The following is a 24,167-nucleotide window of genomic DNA, read 5'->3' as shown; positions in this document are numbered from 1 at the left end:
TCTGCGTGGAAGTTGATAATGCTATTGATCAATACCGGTGACTCAGCAAATACTTTATCAGCTGCTCGTCAGTTCTGGAACCATTAATGTAATAATGAGGATTTAATCTCAAACATCCAATCAGTTTTCTTTTCATTAATAACTCTACCTTTGGAACATTTTTTCAGCAATCAAGAAAAGAAAGAAAGCAAATTAAGAAAGTGGATAATAATGTCATCAATATCACGATTAGCAGAAATTCATACACATTTTCTGTATTTTCGCACAATAGAAGGTATAGTAAACAAATGTGCAACATCTGTTGAACTAAAGACGGTTGCCCAGAGAGGCCACAAAACCCTCCAATATCTCTTTCATTGTTTCCCCCCCCAAAAAAAAACAGCTTATAAGCTGGTTGCTGGTTGTATAATACCCTTTTTAGAGTCGTAATGAATGGGTCAATGCATGTCAGCTTCAGGATTGGAAAAAAGGGTGTTGCACTGGCCAGTTTTGGTCAAATGGTGTTTCTGTCAGGAAATTATTTAAACTTAACTGACCTTTAAACATAATTTAAATGAGAGGGAGTGAATGTGGACAGGAGGAGGAAAATGAAACGTTTATTTGGTAATTATTGCAGACTGGAGTCTTTGACGACAGTGGCAACGAGAGTGAAAGCTGCTTCAAATGAACAGCTCAAACATGTAGACTTGCATGACGGCAACTGTCCTCCTTTTGGACATTCTGTTAAAATTTTGAAGGCCTTTAATACTTTTCACAGTAACACTGTGCAAGATCACAGTGTTCACTGTAACAGTATTATTGTAGATTGTGGCAGAATATGACACAGAAAGTCTCTCTGGTGTAACAGATTAGTCTGTTACTAAACTTGCCAAGTCTCATGAAACCCCAGAACACCAGGTTTTTATATTTCTGGAGAGTTATCATGGCCACAGTTGTTGTGTTTTTCTTCTGGACTAATGCGAGGTAAACAGTTGACGAGTGGCATTTGTGTTACTAAGTAATCTGCTATGAATGTGTACATCCATATATTTGATTGGCCAATACAGTCATGTTGTGCTGACCATACGTTATTTCCTGGGGCACCCTGTGTTGGCAAATACCCATGTCTACTGCAGAGTCATTTGACCCAGGAATGAATGTCAATTGTAGCCTTTCCCACCGAAAACAAAAGCCAGATGTTAGTGGGTTTTTTGTCCAACGTGAAAGGGGCTTTAGATTCAGGCAGTGAACTGCTAACTGGCACTGATATGTCTTGGTCTTTGCAACAGTCATGTGGGCAGCTTTTCTTGCGGTGCTTTGTCACGACTCGACCGCCTACTGTAAAGGCTAATATGACATCACACTTGAACAGTGTCAGTCTGACATGTAGGCTTAGTGATGCTTGAGTGCAAAAGGTTTTCTCTCCCACAGTTGTAGCTTTAGAAGGATTGTAATTAGCTGTTTTTGGTTTTTGTTAATCCTGTGATGTGTACACATGATCACACACACATTCACAGGGTGAGGAAGTAAGTAGTTTGTAGGGAAACAAATAGTTAACTTGTTTCATAAGGGCCCACCCATTTCCAGGAGAAAGAGGGAGGGGATCTCTCCAGGTAGCACTGAATCTGGTAAGAAAAGCCAGAGGCTCTGGTGTCATGTTCTCAGAAGTGTTAGCACAGTGAACAGTGAAGCACTCACCTTTAACATGATTGCTTCATCAAGCTGTCTGTTCTTTATAAGTCTCTACCTCTGTCTTTGAATACATGTGTGTTCATGTGTAATTAAAATCTCTAAAAGTGAGAAATTGATTTGTTGTCTAATGTATGTTAATATAATGAAATAAAAAGCTTAAATTAATTAGAATATGTTGATTTATAGTGGAAATAGTCCTACTGTAATACTGCACAGATGTGTATTGTTGTCTGATGTATTTACTTAAATGCTGGTTGAACTGAATTTAACTTTAATACATGTCAAACAGACCAAATGAGCAAACTTTGACAGGCTCAATCATTCTCACACTTGTGTTTCATATCTCTTTTCACTCCCCCCTCACCCAGCTATCCGTTATTGAGGCTCCCCCTCCCTGGGACAGGTCCTGTGGAGTTCACCACAGGGGTGCGAGACTACAGCGTCCCTTCCCATGAGCCTCAGGGAGACCTCGGGGAACGGCCCGACTGGGTAGGAGAAGAGAAAGCACATTATATACAAATTTACTGTATATGCATCCCAGTGTTTTTAAACCATCATTTTTGTCCTTATTCTTTTAACTGTACTTATTCTTTAATCTTGAATCCTCATCCTAAAACAAATTCTAATCTCAAACTTGAATCAGAACCCTAAGACTTATTCTGAAACTTTAAACCTGGTTTTCTGGTGCAGACATACGGTCTAACTGCAAAAATGCAGGCTCATAAAAAATGAGAAAGCAAGCTACCACCACTGCTCATTTAGTTGTCAGCAGTAGTTTTAATTTATGGCCTTAGAGGCAGGAGGATGGGAAACTTTACAGCATTGGCTTTCACTGCCTGGGTTCTGGTATAGAATCATTAAATCAGTAAAGTGGGTGTTTACCTGCTAATGTGGCTGATTCAGTAGATTAAAACTATTTTATGCTGTGTACAAACGCATCACCTACATGTCTGTGTGTATGTCTGTGTGTGCTGTAGTATCGGGGTCCTCCGGTGGCCTACATCCAGCAGGTGTTGGTGAAGGCAGCCGGTGTCTCCATGGGACAGCAGCCTGGTACCGGTGGATGTGTTTCGGTCGCCACTGGGTCGAGTCTTCAGCCTGCTGGAGGAGATCCGTGACCACGTCCACTCTGACAGGTAAACACACACATACACAGTGGTATAACAAGTTAAGTTAGTGGAGTATAAGTATGAAGTATCATACAATGGAAATGCTATGCACAAGCACCTTAAATTTTACGTAAAAAAATAGAAAGGCTGCAGATCCTCAAATTTGAGAAGAATAAAACAGAGAATTTTTAAACTCCCCTTTCTTCAGCACTGTTGATTTTGAGATACATGTGGTGTCTGTCCTCCAGCACATTTAGCAGCTCAAACTAGTTGAGCCACGAACCCAAAGCTGTTTTGCCTGTGGCACATGTGAAAAACAGAGAAACATCCATGACCTTGAGTTATGAAGAAAAAAAAGTTGACATCCAGCCAGCATTGATCTGTTGTGAATTATGAGGTCTGTGACTTTGCTGGGTACGTGCTGAGTTGCAGTACTTTGACAGTTTGACAGCTGTTCTGTACTGAGCACTGCCAGGTATGGGTGCTGATTTATAGGACACATTGTTTTGTTGGGAGCTGTAGAGAGCAGCTGATACTAACGAAGGGTGTTCAAATCCAAACCTTTTCCCAAGAGGCAGATTAATTGCATGGTACTTCCCTTGTCTAATTATCTTTAAATTATGCATTCAAATTGATAGGTAATTAATAGATTAACGTTGCCTCCTGCTCAGATAATGATTACTCAAGCAGCTTTTTGTATCTGTGAGCTTTGTTAATAACAACTCCTCTTCGCTCCCCTTTCCTCTCACCTCCTCCCTTTTGTTCCTCACCTCTGTCTCCCCCTTGTCTCCCCTCCGTCAGTTCCGGGATTCGCAGTCTGGAGGCGTTATGTCTTCAGGTGACAGACCTGTTTCCAGGGTTACGGCGGATGCAGTCAGTGCTTCCAGAGCATGGCTGCCTGCTCGTTTCTCCCGGCAACTACTGGCAGAACCAACGGGAGCTCTTCGACTCGGACCCCGACCTCCTCAAGACCATCCAGAAACATGAACCCAAAGGCCTGCACACCTCGGCCACACTGCGAGGTAGGGATCAGGACGTGCTAATGGACAAAATGAGGAGTTTCTTTTCTGCGAAATTTAGTCAAAGGGAGAAAATGCGACTTTAATATTGTCAGATGACAGAGACATTAATCAGCTAATAATAGTGCCATTTTCATGGTTCTTTTACTTGTGGCAACATTTGTCATTTCTAGAAATTCTGACACCTCCAGTTTAGCTTCCTGTCCTGCCCTGTCCAAATAGTGAAATAGAGGCATTTTATCATCTGGGAGAGGCAGCAAGTTTCAGAAATAGTTGTCTTCTCATTTAATGTATTTTCAGTAATTATGATGGTGTCTCTATTAACATAATAGTTTGTTAAAATACAGGTGCAAAATGCCAAAGTGGAGTTTAGTCCTTTATACTCTTGACTGCATTGTTTTAAAGAGTCTGCCATCATTCAACAGGAGTAATTGTTGGGAGGTAGGGAGTGGGAGATTAGTGGTATCAGCAAACTAAGAGGCTTTTATATTGACAGAGAACAAGCAGTTTCATTCCTTGGGAACTTATTGAATTCTCTTAAAACTTTAGCCACTGACATAGTGAACCAAATCACCGTCCCTGGCTGCCCAAAGCCAGCTCAGCATTCTGCCTTGCCCTCCAGCTCAAGTGATTTAGAGGTGGGAAGCTTATTCTGGAGCTGGAGTCAGGGACAGCTTGGCTGCCAGATACAGTCAGTCTGATAACTGTTGTTCACACTGAGCTGATGAAAGGCCAGTCACACTGCCATGGGAAAGCTGTAAAATCTACACGAGCTGCAGGGATAGACTCCAGCGGGGACCCAGTAAGAATTAAAAGAAGATTAAAAAGGGCAGACAACATAGGTCTGAACAAATTCAGAGTTGTTAATCTAACATTTTTTATTGAGGCATGATTTCTCCTTGTTACACATATTCCTGCCCACTATGTTTACATATTTTGGTGACTGAAATCAGAATCTGAAAACAGCACTGCAGCCTGACATCAGCACAGAAATTTTCAAGCTGTACCCGCAGAAAACACAGGCTGTATAGTTTAATAGCAATAACTGTAATGATTTCTGAGTTGACTTTGATATGGTGCAGTTTCATTGCCAGTATTTGACTGGTGAATAACTAGTCTAAATAACAATAGAAAATTGTTATTTGCATTAATGTGCTACAGTGTACAATAAATAATTTTGTGTGTGTGTGTGTTTCAGACCTGCTGTTTGGCGTCCCCGGAAAGTATACAGGGGTCAGTCATTATAACAGGAAAAGGGTTGTGACATACACAATCACTGTAGTGTTGTCTAGCTACGATGCAAGGTGAGTTACATGTGCAATAAAAGAGAAAATAGGGGTTATAAGAGTCATTTCTTTGATTTCTTTCTTTTCAATATTTTTGTCTGCCATGACAAATGCCTTTGCTTGTAATTATGTATGCTGTATGCTTACTATGACTTTTGTAACCTATTACCCCATAGATTTCATTTGTATAGCAAGCATTACTGAGATAACTGGCAGCTTTTTTTTAGCCTCTTCATGCTGTGTTTCAGACTATGAGCCAAGAGGTTAAATGGTAATATAGGTGCTGGGTTGTTTGAGTGAGCTTCTTTTCTTTTGCCAATTGAGCAAAAACTGTTGAAATTTGAAGGTAATTTGGTCTGACAGACTCTAGCATAAACAATCCATTGGCCTGAGATAGGGACTAGTAATCATCTGCCTCATGCTACAGTTTCCTTACAGTAATTGTATACGATGTGTGTGTGTGTGTGTGTCCAGGTTCCTGGGCAGCCTACGGGCGCGTCTGAAGCAGCTCCACCCGTCAGCTAACTGCAGCCTGAGAGAGGACCACATGGTTCACGTCCACTTCAAGGAGGAGATTGGCATTGCTGAGCTCATCCCCCTTGTCACCACATACATCATCCTGTTTGCCTACATCTACTTCTCCACACGTTAGTCCAACTCCCTGTCTGTCTGTCTGTGTGTCGGTGTGTCTCTGGCCTGTGTGTCTCCTTTCCTTCTTTCTGTCTTTCTTTTTTCCTTATCTCTTTAAGGTGCCAAAGATACAGACTCATGGCTACTGCACCTTTGTACTGTATGTGCAAGTGTGTTTGTGTGCCAAGGCTGTTCCTGTCTGGTGCAGGGATAATCCCCACACAGGAACATTGTACACCGCTGCAAGAATGCACCCAGCTAAACACCTCAGCAACTTGCCAGTGGAAACATTTGTCCAGTTAACAAATGCACACACATACTAGAAGTAAAAAAAAAGAATATTCACACTCTAACTGATTAGTTTATTAACATTTTAAAGACATTTTTTCAACTGTAACAAAAACTTGCCCAAAAATATTTTCATTTCGATTTTTGTACAGAAAGTGAGCATGATTTTTTTTTTTTTTTTTAAATAACATGACTCCTTTGCTCCCTGCAGGTAAGATTGACATGGTGAAGTCTAAGTGGGGCCTGGCTCTGGCTGCTGTGGTCACAGTCCTCAGCTCTCTGCTCATGTCTGTGGGACTGTGCACACTGTTTGGACTGACACCCACACTCAACGGAGGGTAGGAATCCCCTCTTTTTTATACATGCTTAAGTTTTAGAAGGTTACCAAAGAGGTTTTAAGTCTGTCCTTGTTAGCCAATTAGTCTGTCATCAAAACAGTTCAAAAACCTTTGAAAAAGAGGAGCAGACATAATGTTTTTTAGACTTAACCTTGAGCCAAGGAATGTGGAGACAATTTCAAAACTGGGACATCAAAAAAGAGTTTAGTGCTACTTAGCAAATGTAAGAATGCTAACACACCAAACTAAAGCTGCAATCAAATAGTCTTAACTGACCCATAAGTATCAGTCATGATAAGGTTGAATTCTCTTAATGCTAAGAGAGCAGCTTCAGTGCTTCCTTTCTAATGTTCTTTAGTATAGGGTACACTGGATCAACCTTAATGAAACACAAAGAAATAATGCTATCCCTGAAATTCCTTATCAGTAACATCTGCCATTACACAATTACATAGCCTTGTGTAAGTGCAGTCAGATTCTCTTAGCACCTTGGTTGTACTTTTCTTCTAATGAAATCCTGATGAATTCTTCTTTGCGTCTTTTCCTTACCTTCTGATTTTGTTTTTCCATCGGGTGAAGGAAAAGTGCTTAGAAAAGAAGATATGACATAATTGTTGTGACTATTTGCCATCTAAGATGATGAACAAGATGTAACATGTCAAAATGTCTCTAAGAACTTGTTTTGCCCACTGACTGTTTACCAGAACAATTCTGGGTAGTTGTGAAAAATAATTTTAATTTAGCTTCTGGTTCACAGTGGGAACAATTCCTGCAGTCCTCAGTATGTACTCTGTTACTGACATTCAAATGATTCCTGTTAATAATTACAGCCCCAACAGGCCTGTTCATCATTATTTCTGATCTAATTCACAGAAAGACAAGGACAGGTCCAACAACACACACACACACACACACACACACACACACACTCTAGCTTATTGTCTTCCCTTTTCCTCTGCATTGACTTTACATTGATTTGCGTTAATGTTTACAGCAAATTGGCAAAAAAGTCAGTGTGTTAGTGTGGATGTAAAAAGGACACAGGGGGAGTGGAAGTGGGTGGGACTATGTGAGGGGGCTGGAGATATAATGATGTTGTCATTTAATGGTTGTCCAATCATTTGAGGATTGTTAGAAAGCAGACATCGTGGCGTGATAACAGCATACTGTTGTCCAACCACTGACCAAGATCCATGCAAGTCCACCATGGGCTGTTCTTGTACATCGTGTGTTTTGCATAAACACACATCAAGGTCAGCATTACCAAGCAATGCATGCAAACTTCACATCGTGTCAACTCATGGTTGGCTGAGATAGTGGTAGTGATAGGTTGTGTGTGTGTGTGTGTGTTTATTTATTACGTACCGTGTTAGTGAGTTCATCTGATGTAACATACAGACTGTTGACTCCTCTGTGACCCAGTTATACACATACTTCTATAGCACGAGCTTACCCTCAAACTAATCTCTCGATACACTGCAGAGGGGACTTTCCCAGAAGACAGTTGTCAAATATTAATAAGTAATTCTGAACATGATTGATTTCTTTGCTTTTTTCTGGCAGCCACTCTGACAGGAAGATAAAACTTTTATTTTTTTTAATCATCAGTGTCATATTCATTTTGAGATCCATCCATCACTGTGATCAATAAATGACATGATTCTCTTCACTTTCCTCTTACTATATAAAGTAACCATTTTGAGAGAGAGGTTCCAAAACACGCTAACATGGCAAGAGAAGATAATCTGTACTCTTTATGCAAACAGACACTCAGAAGTGAGACCGGCCCTGTTATCTCTCTCTCTGCAGGGAGATTTTTCCTTACCTGGTGGTGGTGATCGGCCTGGAGAATGTCTTGGTCCTCACAAAGTCTGTGGTCTCCACACCTGTTGACCTCGAGGTCAAACTCCGCATTGCTCAGGGTGAGAGCAGAGCGTGTGCTGAGTGCATTTGTTTCAGATACAGGAAGACCAGCTACCAAATGCTTAGTCATTGGAATGTTTTGCTAATTATCCTGTTCTTTTCTCAAGGTTCAAAGGCTACTGAACTTAGCTTACTCTCTTAGTGCATAAATTGACATGTTGATGTATTACTTTCTTTCTGCAGGCCTTAGTAATGAGAGCTGGTCTATCATGAAGAACATGGCCACTGAGCTGTGCATCATCCTCATTGGATATTTTACTCTGGTGCCAGCCATCCAGGTAACAGACAAGTGTTTGAATTGTTCCATCAGCAGAAACAAAGACTCAAAATCTGAGAGAGAATTTAAATACTTACATGCAGTATGAAAATACACATCTTTCTTTTCCCATTAGGCACTGTGTGTTCTACTTGTAAAACATGACAAAACTACCAGAACTATCTAGAACTACTGTTAACAGCGAGCTACTGTATTGCTCAGTTTTAAGATGCAAACCAAGGCATTTTAGAAATGAGCAGTGTGCAGCTGCTGTATCAGGCTAGCTAGTCATCATGCCACACTCTGGTTTCTGTGTTTTTTTGTAGGAGTTCTGTTTGTTTGCTGTTGTTGGGCTGGTGTCTGACTTCTTCCTGCAGATGTTCTTCTTCACCACAGTACTATCTATAGACATCCGCCGCATGGAGGTGAGAACTCACATACACACACACGCACACACAGCCAAGTCATACACACATGCTAAGATTTTGTAACTTGTAGGTAGTAACTTGTATCTTCCTCATGAGCAGATATAGTGCGTAGAAGAGGTCAGGTGGTGGTCACAGACCCACATACATTCCCCACATAGTTTTCAGATTACTGTTTTTCTACATTTGCACTTCTTAGTTAAAACCTCTTAATGTTCCTTTGTTGGTTCTTTTTCCTGTCACACACATACTGAAACCTTTCACTGCTATTAAGCTCAGTGCCTGGCTAAATGAGTATTAGCACCATAAACCTATACATTTATATACAGAAAATACAATTAAAGATCCCTTAAACTCTTAATTCTTCTGAAGAATATGTGGATTATATAAATTATGTGGTTAATACAGTTGTACCTGGAAAGTAGGAAACATTCAGACTGGCTGGAGCCAGAGAGTATTTAGCATCGTTTTATGATCAAAGTTGTAGACTTGGCGGCAGAGAAGGAGGATTAATCAATAAAATCAGCTAGTGTTGTTTTTGGCAGCAATCAAACTCCATCCTCTGTTTGGCCTCAGATCTACATGACTTTGAGTAAAAATTGTTAAAAACCGATCAGTAAAAATTGTCTGAACCCCCTCATTCCCCTCCAGCTGGCTGACTTGAACCGCCGCCTGCCGGCTGAAGCGGGGCTGCCTCCGCCGAAGCCAGGCCCACTGCGCACACGCGAGGTCCCCCCTCCACCACGACCCTCCCCCCACACAATCACCCTCCAAACCCCAGCATTCAGGAACCTTAGGCTCCCCAAGAGGCTGCGTGTGGTGTACTTCCTGGCCCGTACACGCCTGGCTCAGCGAATCATCATGGTGAGGGGATGGATTGTCCTACACTGTCCCTGTGCTTTGTGTGTGTGGATCCATTGTGTTGTTAATTGCATTCTTATTGTACAAATGTGACAAAGGAAAACAAAGACTGATCATTCACTTTCAAATTGTTATTTGTTCAGTGAAACCAGTGTGGCTCTCAAGCTGACATCTGAATGATTGCCTTTGTCAGAGCAACTCAAGCAGAAATCTCAGGTAATTCACTGACTGATTATTAAGTTGTATTTGCTTCATTTCCAGGTTGGCACTGTGATTTGGATCGGCATCCTCGTCTATACCGACCCAGCCGGGATCCGCACCTACCTGGCTGCCCAGGTATCTGAGCAAAGCCCTCTAGGAGATCCTGGAGGAGGTGGCCTGCCTCCTCACCTGGGAGTGGCCCCTGTCTTCCGTGGTGGAGATCCCACCAGCACCCTCAGTATCCACCCTGCACCAGATCCAACTCCTTTACCTGAGAACCAATCGCAGGGCCACCACGGCGCAGCCAGAGCAGGGTCCCTCCCACAGGCCCCACCTGCGGTGCCTCAGATCACCTGGGGGGCAGAGGACGAGGAGGGCTGGAGGAGACTGTCCTTCAGGCACTGGCCATCACTCTTTAGCTACTACAACATCACTTTAGCCAAGAGGTGAGTGGTGCAGGCGACTTACTTTGTGTTCATCAGGCACAGTGAGTTGAACTGTGTTTGCTTTTAGATTTTAAAAGTTGTGTTTTTATTTATTGTCTGTCCGTGTTCAGGTACATCAGCATCCTGCCAGTCATTCCTGTCACCGTTCACCTGAGCCCTCAAGAGGCCATCGAAACACGTCACCCTCAGGATACAAGACATCCTCCACCACCCATTCCCAAAGTCTCTGCAGATCTACAGACTGACCTCACCCTTTACAAGTCAGTACTCAAACACACACAACTTCCTCATGAATACAAAAACTTAACAGGCTGAATCAATGAATGAAAACATGTCAAACCTGGTATGATAGGGAATATTATATTTAGTTTTTGACACTGCTATAAATTGGTCAGTTTGGCAAAGAAAGTTATCATAAATTATAACATTATTAAGACTCCAGTGTAAGCTCAGGCCACAGAACTTAAAGGTCTCTGGCCTTGAGTCTTTCTACCAGGGTGTCATTGACCTAATTGTACTGTGGACTTTGAAACCTCTGTGGAATTCCTTTCTGCATCAGTCCTTCAGCTGGAGTTTGAGCAGTAAACTAGAGTCCAAGGTGATCTGGGGCCACAGTCATATAGAGTTCACACATTTGTAACTAGCACAGGTTAAAGACTATCTCTGGCATGGCAATAATGGCACATATTCTGATGAAGCACTATTATATGCTCTCAAGCTATGGTCATTGAAGCAAAAATTACACAAAATATTTAGAAATGCTGTGTTGAGGAGCCTTTTTCTTTTACTTCCAGATGAAGGGAATAAAAGAGAGGCTACATCTTAGACTTAGGGATCTAAGAAGTTCACTGTGTCAAGTGTCACTGGAGTGATTGTTATGTTCTCTAAAGCAGAAACAGATCAAAGAGAAAGGGAGAGCTTATTATCTCTGACTGGACCAGCCTGGTTGACTGGTTGCCTTTAAGATTCCAGTCATCTCTGATGTAACAATGGAAAGGAAGATGGTTTATCCTGTATTGTCTCTGTTCTTAACCAGAACAATTACATATGCTAATTCCTGAATTTTTTCTTTGCTTGGTTTTGAGATATTTCTTGAACTTATTTGACCGGCTTGCAGTGTCTGACAGTTTTTCCTGCAGGTGAGATACCCAGGAGTAGGGCAGTAAGCCATTTATTCTTGAAGTTTGCACCATATAATCTAATATTACTTCAATTTTACTTTTACCATTTTATGACAGATTTATCACTGTACACTATCTCTCTGACCATCTCACCACCAGCATCAGGGTCTGGAGTTTTCAATCAGCTTTCAGTGCTGTGTTGTGTAAGGCTGTGTGTTGTCAAGCTAACCGCCAGGTGGAAGGTTGAGTTCTCCGTTTCATCTTTGGACAGTAGATATGAAGGTTATCAGCTGAAGTTGGGTCAGGGTCGTGACCTTCACAGTGGGGAAGTGGCAGCTGAGTTTATGGCTTGTTTAGATGACCCTGAGACAGAGAGAAAGGCCAGTGTGATAAAGGCAAATACGCTGTTACAACCTTGTTCGGAGCTGGTTGCATCACCGTGAGAGATGCGGTTTTAAATGTGTGGTTTTTTAATCACTACCACAGAATGTTCTTTTTTCCATCAAAGTTTGTTGCAAACAGACAGTGGGAGTTAATCTGTTAAATCTGGGGAACAGCAAGAACCTGTTATTGTAAATGTTGCACTAAAAATGTACATAAGCAGGTAACTGACGCAGCCTCTTAAACTCCAAAGGAACATGATGTGCTTCCTTGTGTATTTTTCAGTAACATAAATGTATAACAGCAAAGAGATGAATGCTCTTCATTGTTCTAAAACATAGATTTTAACTGCTAGAAACACAATATAGTGCTATAGTCTGTTGTTCGAGTACTGAGAACAGAATATTTCCAGGCACTGTCTTCGAATCAGATTTTTGTGTACGTGCTGCAGCACCATATGCAGCTCGACAGGGTAGAGCTTAGCTGCTGCCAAGATCAGATTTGATCTTCACTCTGTAGTCAAGGATAAACGGGTCTGAACACACTTGAATGTGCACTCTGAATGGGTGTTTCCAGAGTGTTGATTTGTTAAGCTCAGTTTGTTTAGGCTGGCACAAATCAGACTCATCCATCCAAACATCTGCACCTCTGTCCACTTGTATGAAAAATACAGTTTTTTTTACAGTAACAACAAAAAACAACTTGTTTGAGACCAGTTTTTTGTGGACTGGTATTTCAGGCAGAGTAAGTCTCACTCCTCTGGCAGGTTTCATCATCACACTTATGCCACATTCCTCCACAAATAGTAGAGCAGGCAGATGTTTGTTTTTGCCAGCACAGACAAGTCAGAGCTGTCAGTAGTTACTAAGAACTGTCACTTTGCTTTTTTTTTTCCTTTTTTAAGTCAGCCCACATGTACCGGCTCTTTATAGTGCTGTAGGCTCTATAATTGATAATCAGATCAGATTATACGGCAGGAATCATAAAAATGTTATTGTCCTCATACAAACAAGGCTAACACAGTAGCTATAGATTAAAAACAAATTTAGGTTTGAAAATAAGAGTCTATTTTGTAAATAAACTCAGTGTTAACAGTTGGCTTTACAACTTTGCAGATATGTGCAAGTGTTAGAGAACTGATTCTCTTATAGTTTGTTTATCATGTTAATAACAGTGGGAATTAATGAGTTTATGAGATTTTATAACAGGATTTTACAAGTTTGAATGAATTAGGAAGAGGGTGTGAATGATCCTATATGATGAAGGTTGTTTTACATCTACATGTCAGGATGTAGAGATCTGATAGTAAAGACAGAGTTGTGCCTGTTATTTTGTATATTATTAATATCAAAGTGATTGTGTTACAGTCATGGGGTGAATTCATGAAACAGTTGTGGTGAGGAAGTGAAAATGTGACCAGTAGAAGGCTGTGGTCGTACTGTGCAGTTCTACAGTGTAAATGTGTATAATGGTATAAATGTTGACAATGGCGATGCTGCAGAGAACAAGTGTGTTTTAGTTTAATACAAGAAAAATGATTTCCCCTCCTCCTTTGTTTCTCTTCCTGTCCAGGGTGGCAGCTCTGGGCCTGGCAGCGGGTGTCCTGCTGGTTCTACTGCTCTTCTGTCTCTACCGGGTTCTCTGCCCACGTAACTATGGACAAAATGGTGTAGCCCACGGGCGCCGGCGCCGAGGGGACCTGCCCTGCGATGATTATGGCTACTCTCCGCCTGTCAGTGAGATCTCACCACTGCTGTTGAGAGGCCACAGTATGGTGAGAATGGGTTCCAATAGTGAAAACTCCACAAATACACACCATAAACCTAGATTAAATTGGTCAGAAAAATCACAGCTATCATCAGACAACCTTAAGTGTATTTAAAGCTTCTATGAATAGAATCAGAAAATTTCTGACTTTGAAATTTGGACAAAAGACTAAAAGTCTCTCTTTGTGTCTGTTTTGATGAAGCTGGTTCATGCCCTGCCTTTCTGTCCTGCAGGATATCGAGTGTTTGGCCAGTGACGGGATGCTGCTAGCTAGCTGCTGTCTGGCTGGACAGATTCGTGTTTGGGATGCCCAGACTGGGGACTGTCTGACTGTCATCCCAAACCACGGGTGAGACAGACAAAATTAACTTAATAAGTTGCTTTAACTGTCACTCTGTCCTCTGTCTTTGTCAGAGCAAACCCTTTTCAAACTTTCTTCTAGCTGTGAATGTAATTTTGGTGTCTAGCTTCTCTGCACCCTTTGATTTTAATTTCTATATAATTTATGTTTACAGAAAAAAACGTGTAAAATAATGCTCTCATTTATCACATATGCTGATGAATACTACCAGGCAGACCAATGTATCTATGAATCTCAAGAACTCTCAGAAGTATTTGATGGTTCCTTGTAGCTAACCCTAACTGGTCTTGGTTTCAGGCTGAGGCGGAGCAGCAGCAGTGGCTGCTGGGAGCAGCGGGATGGCTGGGACAGCATGAGTGGAGCTGCAGAGCCAGAGGGTTTAGGCTCTGAAGGTTGCGACCGCTCCATCAGTGGTGATGGCCTGTCAGAGGATGAGGGTTACCCGCTGAGACGCCGCACTGCTCCTGCACGGCCGACTCTATTCACCGACCAGCCTGATCTTACCCCACTCATTGACACCAACTTCACCTGCCAGCCACCCTCCCACCTCTCCACCCCACCCAGGGCAGGGTTTGACTTTGGAGGCCTGGTGGAGCGCGCCTACATGGAGCATGAGCCCCCCTCGCCCTCTGCCTACCCATCTCCCTCCTCAGCCTCATCCTCGCCACCCTCAGGAGCTCAACTCCAGAGAAGACCCAGCATAGGGGATGCAATCACACCTTTAACCCAGGAGAGGGCCTCCACAGCAGGGACGCAGGCGACGGCAGACTGGGAAAGCTCTGTCTGGGCAATGGAGCTGAGAGGAAATCTGATAGCTGCTGGGAGGAGCAGTGGTAAACTGGAGGTGTGTAAAATAATACCTGTAATTATAACTTGGAAAAGATGCAGTCTAGATTTACATGCCTGAGCTGTTTGTTTTTTCAGGTCATGATGATGACCAAATGTTTGTTTAATTTAAAAGATTCACCGCATATTTAGGTAGAGATTTTAATATGTTTTTTGTCTTTTGAGTCTCTGCACCTCTATTTTAAGACATAATTTTCCAATCATTAAATGAATGGCTGATAAGGCAAAGAGAGGAACAGCAGCTTAGTGCTGACTTTAGGAGAGATATTAAACTCTTTCTTCTTCTGTCATGCAGAATAAAACAACTAAAAGAATACAATGCTACATACACTATATGATAACTGTAAAATGAATGCCTGATTACAGCTGTGGGATGCTGTGGAGGGGTCGTTACGCTGCAATAATGAAGATGGCATCTCGGGGATCACAGCTCTAGCCTTCCTCAACAACAGGTACACACAGAAAATGGGACAATTTTGTTTTTTTGGTACCACATCTTTATTTGTTTCTGGTTTTATTTAAGTGCATTGCCAGATAGCTGCCTCTAAATGAACATAAAACTAAAGACAATTCAAATGTACTAAATTTAGATGAACACCTGAAGTATAATTTGATATGAATCACTACACTGACACAGTCTCTGGGTACAAGCTCATTCTCACGTTGCAGTGAAAAGCGTTGTGGTGTTTCACGTGTGTAATGGTAAAGTAAGACAAGCTGAGTGTACTTGATCCTGAGACTCCATGTTTCTCCTCTCCCTCCTCAGAATCGTAGCGGCTCGACTGAATGGGTCTCTAGATTTCTTCACTGTTGAGATAAACAAACCTCTGGGTCTGCTACAGTACAGAGGTGAGACTCAACAACATACTAATGATGTGTTTCTATGCATCATTTGTGTGTTTCTGTATATTTTAAGTTCGTGTTATTGTCTTTTTCAGTGTTAAATTGTTGTATGGGGTTAGCTACATGGCCATAAGACAACAAAAAGCATGCCAACCTTTTTCATTAGGTTCTATACCCTTTGTTGCCTAGTAATCTTAACAGTTTTATTTTGTTGTTTAATTGTAATTGTAATCTAGTGATTCTAAAAATTTCATGCATCTGCAAATAGTTACCGTTAGGGATTAAACTCTTCAGGACACTCCCTTCTGGCAGCACGTTGCGGTCCATCAAAACGGAGACCTCACGCCAGAAGAACAGTTTCTTTCCCTCTGCAACTGGGCTCCTCAACAAGATCAAGCCCCCCCCCCCAACACACACACACACACACACACACACACACACACACACACACACTGTCACAGACTATAATCTCCCCACCCCCCACTAGACGTTACATTAACGCACATCTCTCCGGACAATCACTGCCACCTTCAAACATTTGCACTCTACACTTTAACACATTTTAATTATGTATATTTATGTTCCTTGCAAATATAGTTTTTGCTTTTTGTTCTTTTTTTTAATTACTATAACTGTCTTTTAGCACCAATATACCAAGACAAATTCCTTGTATGTGCAAACTTACTTGGCAATAAAGACTGATTCTGATTCTGATTCTGAAATAGATCAAACTTTATTTAAACTCTATATTTTATCTATTGTGTATTGCTAAAAAATCTTCCTTTTGCCCTCCTTCTGCAGGTGCCCCTGGGCGGGGCAGCATGCCTCCATCTCCCTGTTACAGCAGTGAGGATGTGATCAGCCTCCAGCTCACACGCTCAATACAGTGTGCTCACCAGAAGCCGATCACGGTGCTGCGAGCAGCCGCTGGAAGGGTTGTCACCGGCAGCCAGGACCACACAGTGCGGGTAAGAGACTTCTTTTCTGTATTTAACCAAAGAGTTAAGCATCAGAGTCCTTGATCCTCAGTGACAAAACTGTACACATATACAGTGTATATTTATTAGTTACTTTGGTTACTAACACTAGTCTTATTCACATTTTGGTGTTTTAATGCCAAATATAGTACATATGACAAAGTGATTAATCACAAAGCATTATGCAGAATTTGTAGATATCAGTAAACATCACTAGACAAACAGTATAAATAGTCTTATTTATGTTACTGTCCAGTCCTTAGAAATCCTGTCTCTCTGTGATTGTTGTGCAGGTTTATCGTCTGGAGGACTCGTGCTGCCTCTTCACCCTGCAGGGTCACTCTGGAGGAATCACAGCCATCTACATCGACCAGGTCAGTGGCACACCTCCGTCTACTACATCTAGTACAGGATGTAGAATTTTAGCCAGAAGATGTTCAGTTTTAGTTGAGGTTGGGATCACGGTGTTAGCAACAGGACAGTGTCAGCCAGAGGAGGGTTAGGAGGCACAGCTTTAGCCAGAGGATGTACATTTTTAACCAGAAACTTTCTCTGGCTACAACTGAATGTTATCTGGTTGGAACTGTCCTGTGGCTAAAAATTAACCTCCTCTAGCTAAATTAGCCAGAAGAGGTTCAGCCACACGATAACTCCAACCCTAATCCTCCTCCTGAACCTCTTTCAGCCAGAGGAGGGTTAGGGTTAGGGTTAGCCAGAGGAGGACTATACTATTACATTTTTTACACATTACTATGCCATTACATTTTTGATGACTTACTATACTATGACATTTGTTGGCAGTTTTTGGGCACCTTAGTATGCTATGACATTTTTGGATGGTTTCTGACACCGTACTATACTATGACATTTTTTGACGCCTCACTATGCCATGACATTTTTTGATGGTTTTTGACACTTTACTATACTATGCCATTTTTTGATGACTTACATTACTATGACATTTTTTCAAATTTTTTGATGACTTACATTACTATGCCATTTTTTTCACATTTTTTGATTCCTTACTATATGATGCCATTTTGTCACATTTTTTGATGTCTTACTATATGATGACATTTTTTTATGGTTTCTGACGCCTAACTGTACTCTGACATTTTTTGATGACTTACTATACTATGACATTTTTTGGCTGTTTTGGACACCTTACAATACTATGACATTTTCTGATGGTTTTTGACACCTTACTATACTATGGAATTTTTTTCACATTTTTTGATGCCTTACTATACTATGAAATTTTTTCACATTTTTTGATGCCTTACTACACAATGAAATTTTTTTATGGTTTTTGACGCCTGACTATACTATGACATTTTTTGATGCCTTACTATACTATGACATGTTTTGATGGTTTTTGATGCTTTACTATACTATGACATTTTTTGATGACTTACTATACTATGCCATTTTTTTCACATTTTTTGATTCCTTACTATAGGATGACATTTTTTTTATGGTTTCTGATGCCTTATTATACTATGACATTTTCTGATGGTTTTTGACACTTTACTATGAAATTTTTTCACATTTTTTGATTCCTTACTATAGGATGACAATTTTTTTATGGTTTCTGACGCCTTACTGTACTATGACATTTTTTGATGGTTTCTGACGCCTTACTATACTATGACATTTATTGATGACTTACTATACTATGCCATTTTTTCACATTTTTTGATTCCTTACTATAGGATGACAATTTTTTATGGTTTCTGACGCCTTACTATACTATGACATTTTTTGATGATGGTTCGACGCCTTACTATACTATGACATTTTCTGATGCCTTACTATACTATGACATTTTTGATGGTTTTTGATGCTTTACTATACTATGACATTTTTTCACATTTTTGACGCCTTACTATACTGACATTTTTCACATTTTTTGACTCCTTACTATACTATGACATTTTTTGGCTGCTTTTGACACCTTACTATACTATGACATTTTTTCACAATTTTTGACGCCTTACTATACTATGACATTTTTTCACATTTTTTGACGCCTTACTATACTATGACATTTTTTGATGGTTTCTGACGCCTTAGTATACTATGACATTTTTTGACCATTTTTGATGTCTTACTATACTATGACATTTTTTCACATTTTTTGACACCTTACTATACTATGACATTTTTTCACATTTTTTGACGCCTTACTATACTATGACATTTTTTCATGATTTTTGATGCTTACTATACTATGACATTTTTTCACGCCTTACTATACCATGACATTTTTGCCGTTTTTGACACCTTAGTATACTATGACATTTTTTGACCATTTTTGACGCCTCACTATACTATGACATTTTTTCACGTTTTTTGACGCCTTATATACTATGACATTTTTTCACATTTTTTGATGCCTTACTATACTATGACATTTTTCACATTTTTTGACGCCTTACTATACTATGACATTTTTTGATGGTTTCTGATGCCTTACTATACTATGACATTTTTCACATTTTTTGACGCCTTACTATACTATGACATTTTTTGATGGTTTCTGATGCCTTACTATACTATGACATTTTCTGATGGTTTTTGATGCTTTACTATACTATGACATTTTTTGATGACTTACTATACTATGCCATTTTTTCACATTTTTTGATGCCTTACTATACTATGACATTTTTTCACGCCTTACTATACTATGACATTTTTTGGCCGTTTTTGACACCTTAGTATACTATGACATTTTTTGACCATTTTTGATGTCTTACTATACTATGACATTTTTTCACATTTTTTGACGCCTCACTATACTATGACATTTTTTCACGTTTTTTGACGCCTTAGTATACTAGGACATGTTTTCACATTTTTTGACGCCTTACTATACTATGACATTTTTTCACGTTTTTTGACGCACTACTATACTATGACATTTTTTCACATTTTTTGATGCCTTACTACACAATGAAATTTTTTTATGGTTTTTGACGCCTGACTATACTATGACATTTTTTGATGCCTTACTATACTATGACATGTTTTGATGGTTTTTGATGCTTTACTATACTATGACATTTTTTGATGACTTACTATACTATGCCATTTTTTTTCACATTTTTTGATTCCTTACTATAGGATGACAATTTTTTTATGGTTTCTGACGCCTTACTATACTATGATTTTTTTTTTTTCACATTTTTTGATGCCTTACTATACTATGACATTTTTTGATGACTTACTATACTGATGCCATTTTTTCACATTTTTTGATTCCTTACTATAGGATGACATTTTTTTTATGGTTTCTGATGCCTTATTATACTATGACATTTTCTGATGGTTTTTGACACTTTACTATGAAATTTTTTCACATTTTTTGATGCCTTATTATACTATGACATTTTCTGATGGTTTTTGACACTTTACTATGCCATTTTTCCACATTTTTTGATTCCTTACTATAGGATGACAATTTTTTTATGGTTTCTGACGCCTTACTGTACTATGACATTTTTTGATGGTTTCTGACGCCTTACTATACTATGACATTTTCTGATGGTTTTTGATGCCTTACTATACTATGACATTTTTTGATGACTTACTATACTATGACATTTTTTCATGCCATACTATACTATGACATTTTTTCACATTTTTTGACGCCTTACTATACTATGACATTTTTTGACCATTTTTGACTCCTTACTATACTATGACATTTTTTGGTGATTTTTGACTCCTTACTATACTATGACATTTTTTGACCATTTTTGACTCCTTACTATACTATGACATTTTTTCACATTTTTTCACGCCTTACTATACTATGACATTTTTTGGCCGTTTTTGACACCTTAGTATACTATGACATTTTTTGACCATTTTTGATGTCTTACTATACTATGACATTTTTTCACATTTTTTGACGCCTCACTATACTATGACATTTTTTCACGTTTTTTGACGCCTTAGTATACTATGACATTTTTTCACGTTTTTTGACGCACTACTATACTATGACATTTTTTCACATTTTTTGACGCCTTACTATACTATGACATTTTTTGATGGTTTCTGATGCCTTACTATACTATGACATTTTCTGATGGTTTTTGATGCCTTACTATACTATGACATTTTTTGATGGTTTTTGATGCTTTACTATACTATGACATTTTTTGATGACTTACTATACTATGACATTTTTTCACATTTTTTGATGCCTTACTATACTATGACATTTTTTCACGCCTTACTATGACATTTTTTGGCCGTTTTTGACACCTTAGTATACTATGACATTTTTTGACCATTTTTGATGTCTTACTATACTATGACATTTTTTCACGTTTTTTGACGCCTTAGTATACTAGGACATGTTTTCACATTTTTTGACGCCTTACTATATTATGACATTTTTTCACGTTTTTTGACGCCTTACTATACTATGACATTTTTTCACGTTTTTTGACGCACTACTATACTATGACATTTTTTCACATTTTTTGACGCCTTACTATACTATGACATTTTTCACATTTTTTGACGCCTTACTATACTATGACATTTTTTCACATTTTTTGACGCCTTACTATACTATGACATTTTTTGGCCGTTTTTGACACCTTAGTATACTATGACATTTTTTGACCATTTTTGATGTCTTACTATACTATGACATTTTTTGATGGTTTTTGATGCTTTACTATACTATGACATTTTTTGATGACGTACTATACTATGCCATTTTTTCACATTTTTTGATGCCTTACTATACTATGACATTTTTTGATGCCTTATTATACTATGACATTTTTTTCACATTTTTTGACTCCTTACTATACTATGACATTTTTTGGCTGCTTTTGACACCTTAGCTATACTATGACATTTTTTGGTGATTTTTTGACTCCTTACTATACTATGACATTTTTTGACCATTTTTGACTCCTTACTATACTATGACATTTTTTGACCATTTTTGACTCCTTACTATACTATGACATTTTTTGACCATTTTTGACTCCTTACTATACTATGACATTTTTTGACCATTTTTGACCCCTTACTATATTATGACATTTTTTCACATTTTTTGATTCCTTACTATACTGTGACATTTGATTTGACCGTTTTCAATGCATTAATAACATTTTTTGATATTTGTTTATGCCATGTAATCCTATGACATTTTTACTGTTCATTATTGTCATCTTGTTTATTATTTTTATATATCCTTATATGTTGCCTTGTTTTATATCCTGTCTTGTTGATATCATGCCTTTTTCTATTTTTTCTGCTGCTAATAACATTTTATCTTACACTTACTTAAATAAATACTTCTAAACACTGAATATTTTGCCAGTCTCGTCAATATTTTATGAAAGTGATTATTTTTAGCCAGAGGCCATTCGTAGCCAGAGATTAGGGTTACAGCTTTTGCCACTTTTAGCCAGAGGTTAGGGTTAGGGTTATGGCTTTTAACCAGAGGTTAGGGTTAGGGTTACGTGGCTAAAACCCTAATCTCTGGCTAAAAGCCGTAACCCTAACCCTAACCTGTGCTTAAATGCTGTAACCCTAACCCTGGCTTAAAGTCGTAACCCTAACCCTAACCTGTGCTTAAAAGCCGTAACCCTAACCCTAACCTGTGCTTAAAAGCCGTAACCCTAACAATGGCTAAAAGTCGTAACCCTAACCCTAATCTCTGGCTAAAAGCCATAACCCTAACCCCGGCTAACCCTAACCCTAACCCTAATCTCTGCTTAAAAGCCATAACCCTAACCCTGGCTAAAAGTCGTAACCCTAACCCTAGTCCTGGCTAAAAGCCGTAACCCTAACCCTAACCTGTGCTTAAAAGCCGTAACCCTAACCCTAGTCTCTGGCTAAAAGCCGTAACCCTAACCCTAACCTGTGCTTAAATGCTGTAACCCTAACCCTGGCTAAAAGTCGTAACCCTAACCCTAGTCTCTGACTAAAAGCCGTAACCCTAACCCTGGCTAAAAGTCATAACCCTAACCCTAATCTCTGGCTAAAAGCCGTAACCCTAACCCTAACCTGTGCATAAATGCTGTAACCCTAACCCTGGCTAAAAGTCGTAACCCTAACCCTAATCTCTGGCTAAAAGCCGTAACCCTAACCCTAACCTGTGCTTAAAAGCCGTAACCCTAACCCTAACCTGTGCTTAAATGCTGTAACCCTAACCCTGGCTAAAAGTCGTAACCCTAACCCTAGTCTCTGACTAAAAGCCGTAACCCTAACCCTGGCTAAAAGTCATAACCCTAACCCTAATCTCTGGCTAAAAGCCGTAACCCTAACCCTAACCTGTGCATAAATGCTGTAACCCTAACCCTGGCTAAAAGTCGTAACCCTAACCCTAATCTCTGGCTAAAAGCCGTAACCCTAACCCTAACCTGTGCTTAAAAGCCGTAACCCTAACCCTAACCTGTGCTTAAAAGCCGTAACCCTAACCCTGGCTAAAAGTCTTAACCCTAACCCTAGTCTCTGGCTAAAAGCCGTAACCCTAACAATGGCTAAAAGTCGTAACCCTAACCCTAATCTCTGGCTAAAAGCCATAACCCTAACCCCGGCTAACCCTAACCCTAATCTCTGCTTAAAAGCCGTAACCCTAAACTCTCTGGCTAAAAATAATCACTTTCAAAAAGTATTGAATAGACGACAAAATATTCAGTGTTCAGTGAAATATTTATTTGAGCAAGAGGAAGATAAAACATTATTAGTCCCACAGTACAGAAATTATGTGTTGCAGGAGCAAAAATAGACATGATATGAAAAAGACAAGATATAAAACAAGGCAATATATAAAGATATAAAAAAATTACAAACAATACGAACAGTAAAAATGTCATAGGATTATAAGGCATAAACAGATATCAAAAAATGTATGTATAATAACACATTGAATCAAATGTCATAGTATAATAAATGGCATCAAAAAACTTATATCACAATATAGTAAGGGGTCAAAAACCTTCAAGATATGCCATGGTATAGTCAAGGTGACATAGTATAGTAACGCGTGAAAAATCACCAAAAAATGTCATAGTATAGTAAGGGAGTCAAAAATCAGATAGGGTCAAAAAAATGTCATAGTATAGTAAGGAGTCAAAAATCACCAAAAAATGTCATAGTATAGTAAGGAGTCAAAAGTGGTCAAAAAATGTCATAGTATAGTAAGGGATCAAAAATCAAAAAAAATGTCATAGTATAGTAAGGAGTCAAAAATCACCAAAAAATGTCATAGTATAGTAAGGAGTCAAAAATCACCAAAAAATGTCATAGTATAGTAAGGAGTCAAAAGTGGTCAAAAAATGTCATAGTATAGTAAGGGATCAAAAGTGGTCAAAAAAATGTCATAGTATAGTAAGGGATCAAAAATCACCAAAAATGTCATAGTATAGTAAGGGGTC

The 24,167-nt window shown here is 39.3% G+C and overlaps 1 protein-coding gene across 1 annotated transcript in view; it reads left to right on the top strand.

The window, feature by feature from the left end:
* The window catches only part of scap (SREBF chaperone), a 39,361-nt gene that overhangs the window by 5,621 nt on the left and 9,573 nt on the right, over nt 1-24,167 (top strand). The window contains 20 exon segments of the mRNA XM_018676112.2: nt 2,040-2,160; nt 2,649-2,699; nt 2,701-2,807; nt 3,582-3,802; nt 4,998-5,103; nt 5,560-5,732; nt 6,215-6,341; nt 8,151-8,263; nt 8,448-8,542; nt 8,847-8,945; nt 9,597-9,809; nt 10,068-10,453; nt 10,564-10,713; nt 13,528-13,729; nt 13,956-14,071; nt 14,381-14,927; nt 15,296-15,381; nt 15,696-15,778; nt 16,574-16,740; nt 17,043-17,123. Of these exon segments, the coding sequence (XP_018531628.1) occupies nt 2,040-2,160; nt 2,649-2,699; nt 2,701-2,807; nt 3,582-3,802; nt 4,998-5,103; nt 5,560-5,732; nt 6,215-6,341; nt 8,151-8,263; nt 8,448-8,542; nt 8,847-8,945; nt 9,597-9,809; nt 10,068-10,453; nt 10,564-10,713; nt 13,528-13,729; nt 13,956-14,071; nt 14,381-14,927; nt 15,296-15,381; nt 15,696-15,778; nt 16,574-16,740; nt 17,043-17,123 (3,244 nt within the window).

Source organism: Lates calcarifer, linkage group LG15 (genome assembly GCF_001640805.2).
Source record: "Lates calcarifer isolate ASB-BC8 linkage group LG15, TLL_Latcal_v3, whole genome shotgun sequence".
Taxonomy (NCBI): Eukaryota; Metazoa; Chordata; class Actinopteri; family Centropomidae; genus Lates; species Lates calcarifer.
This window is presented reverse-complemented; position numbering and strand designations above follow the sequence as displayed.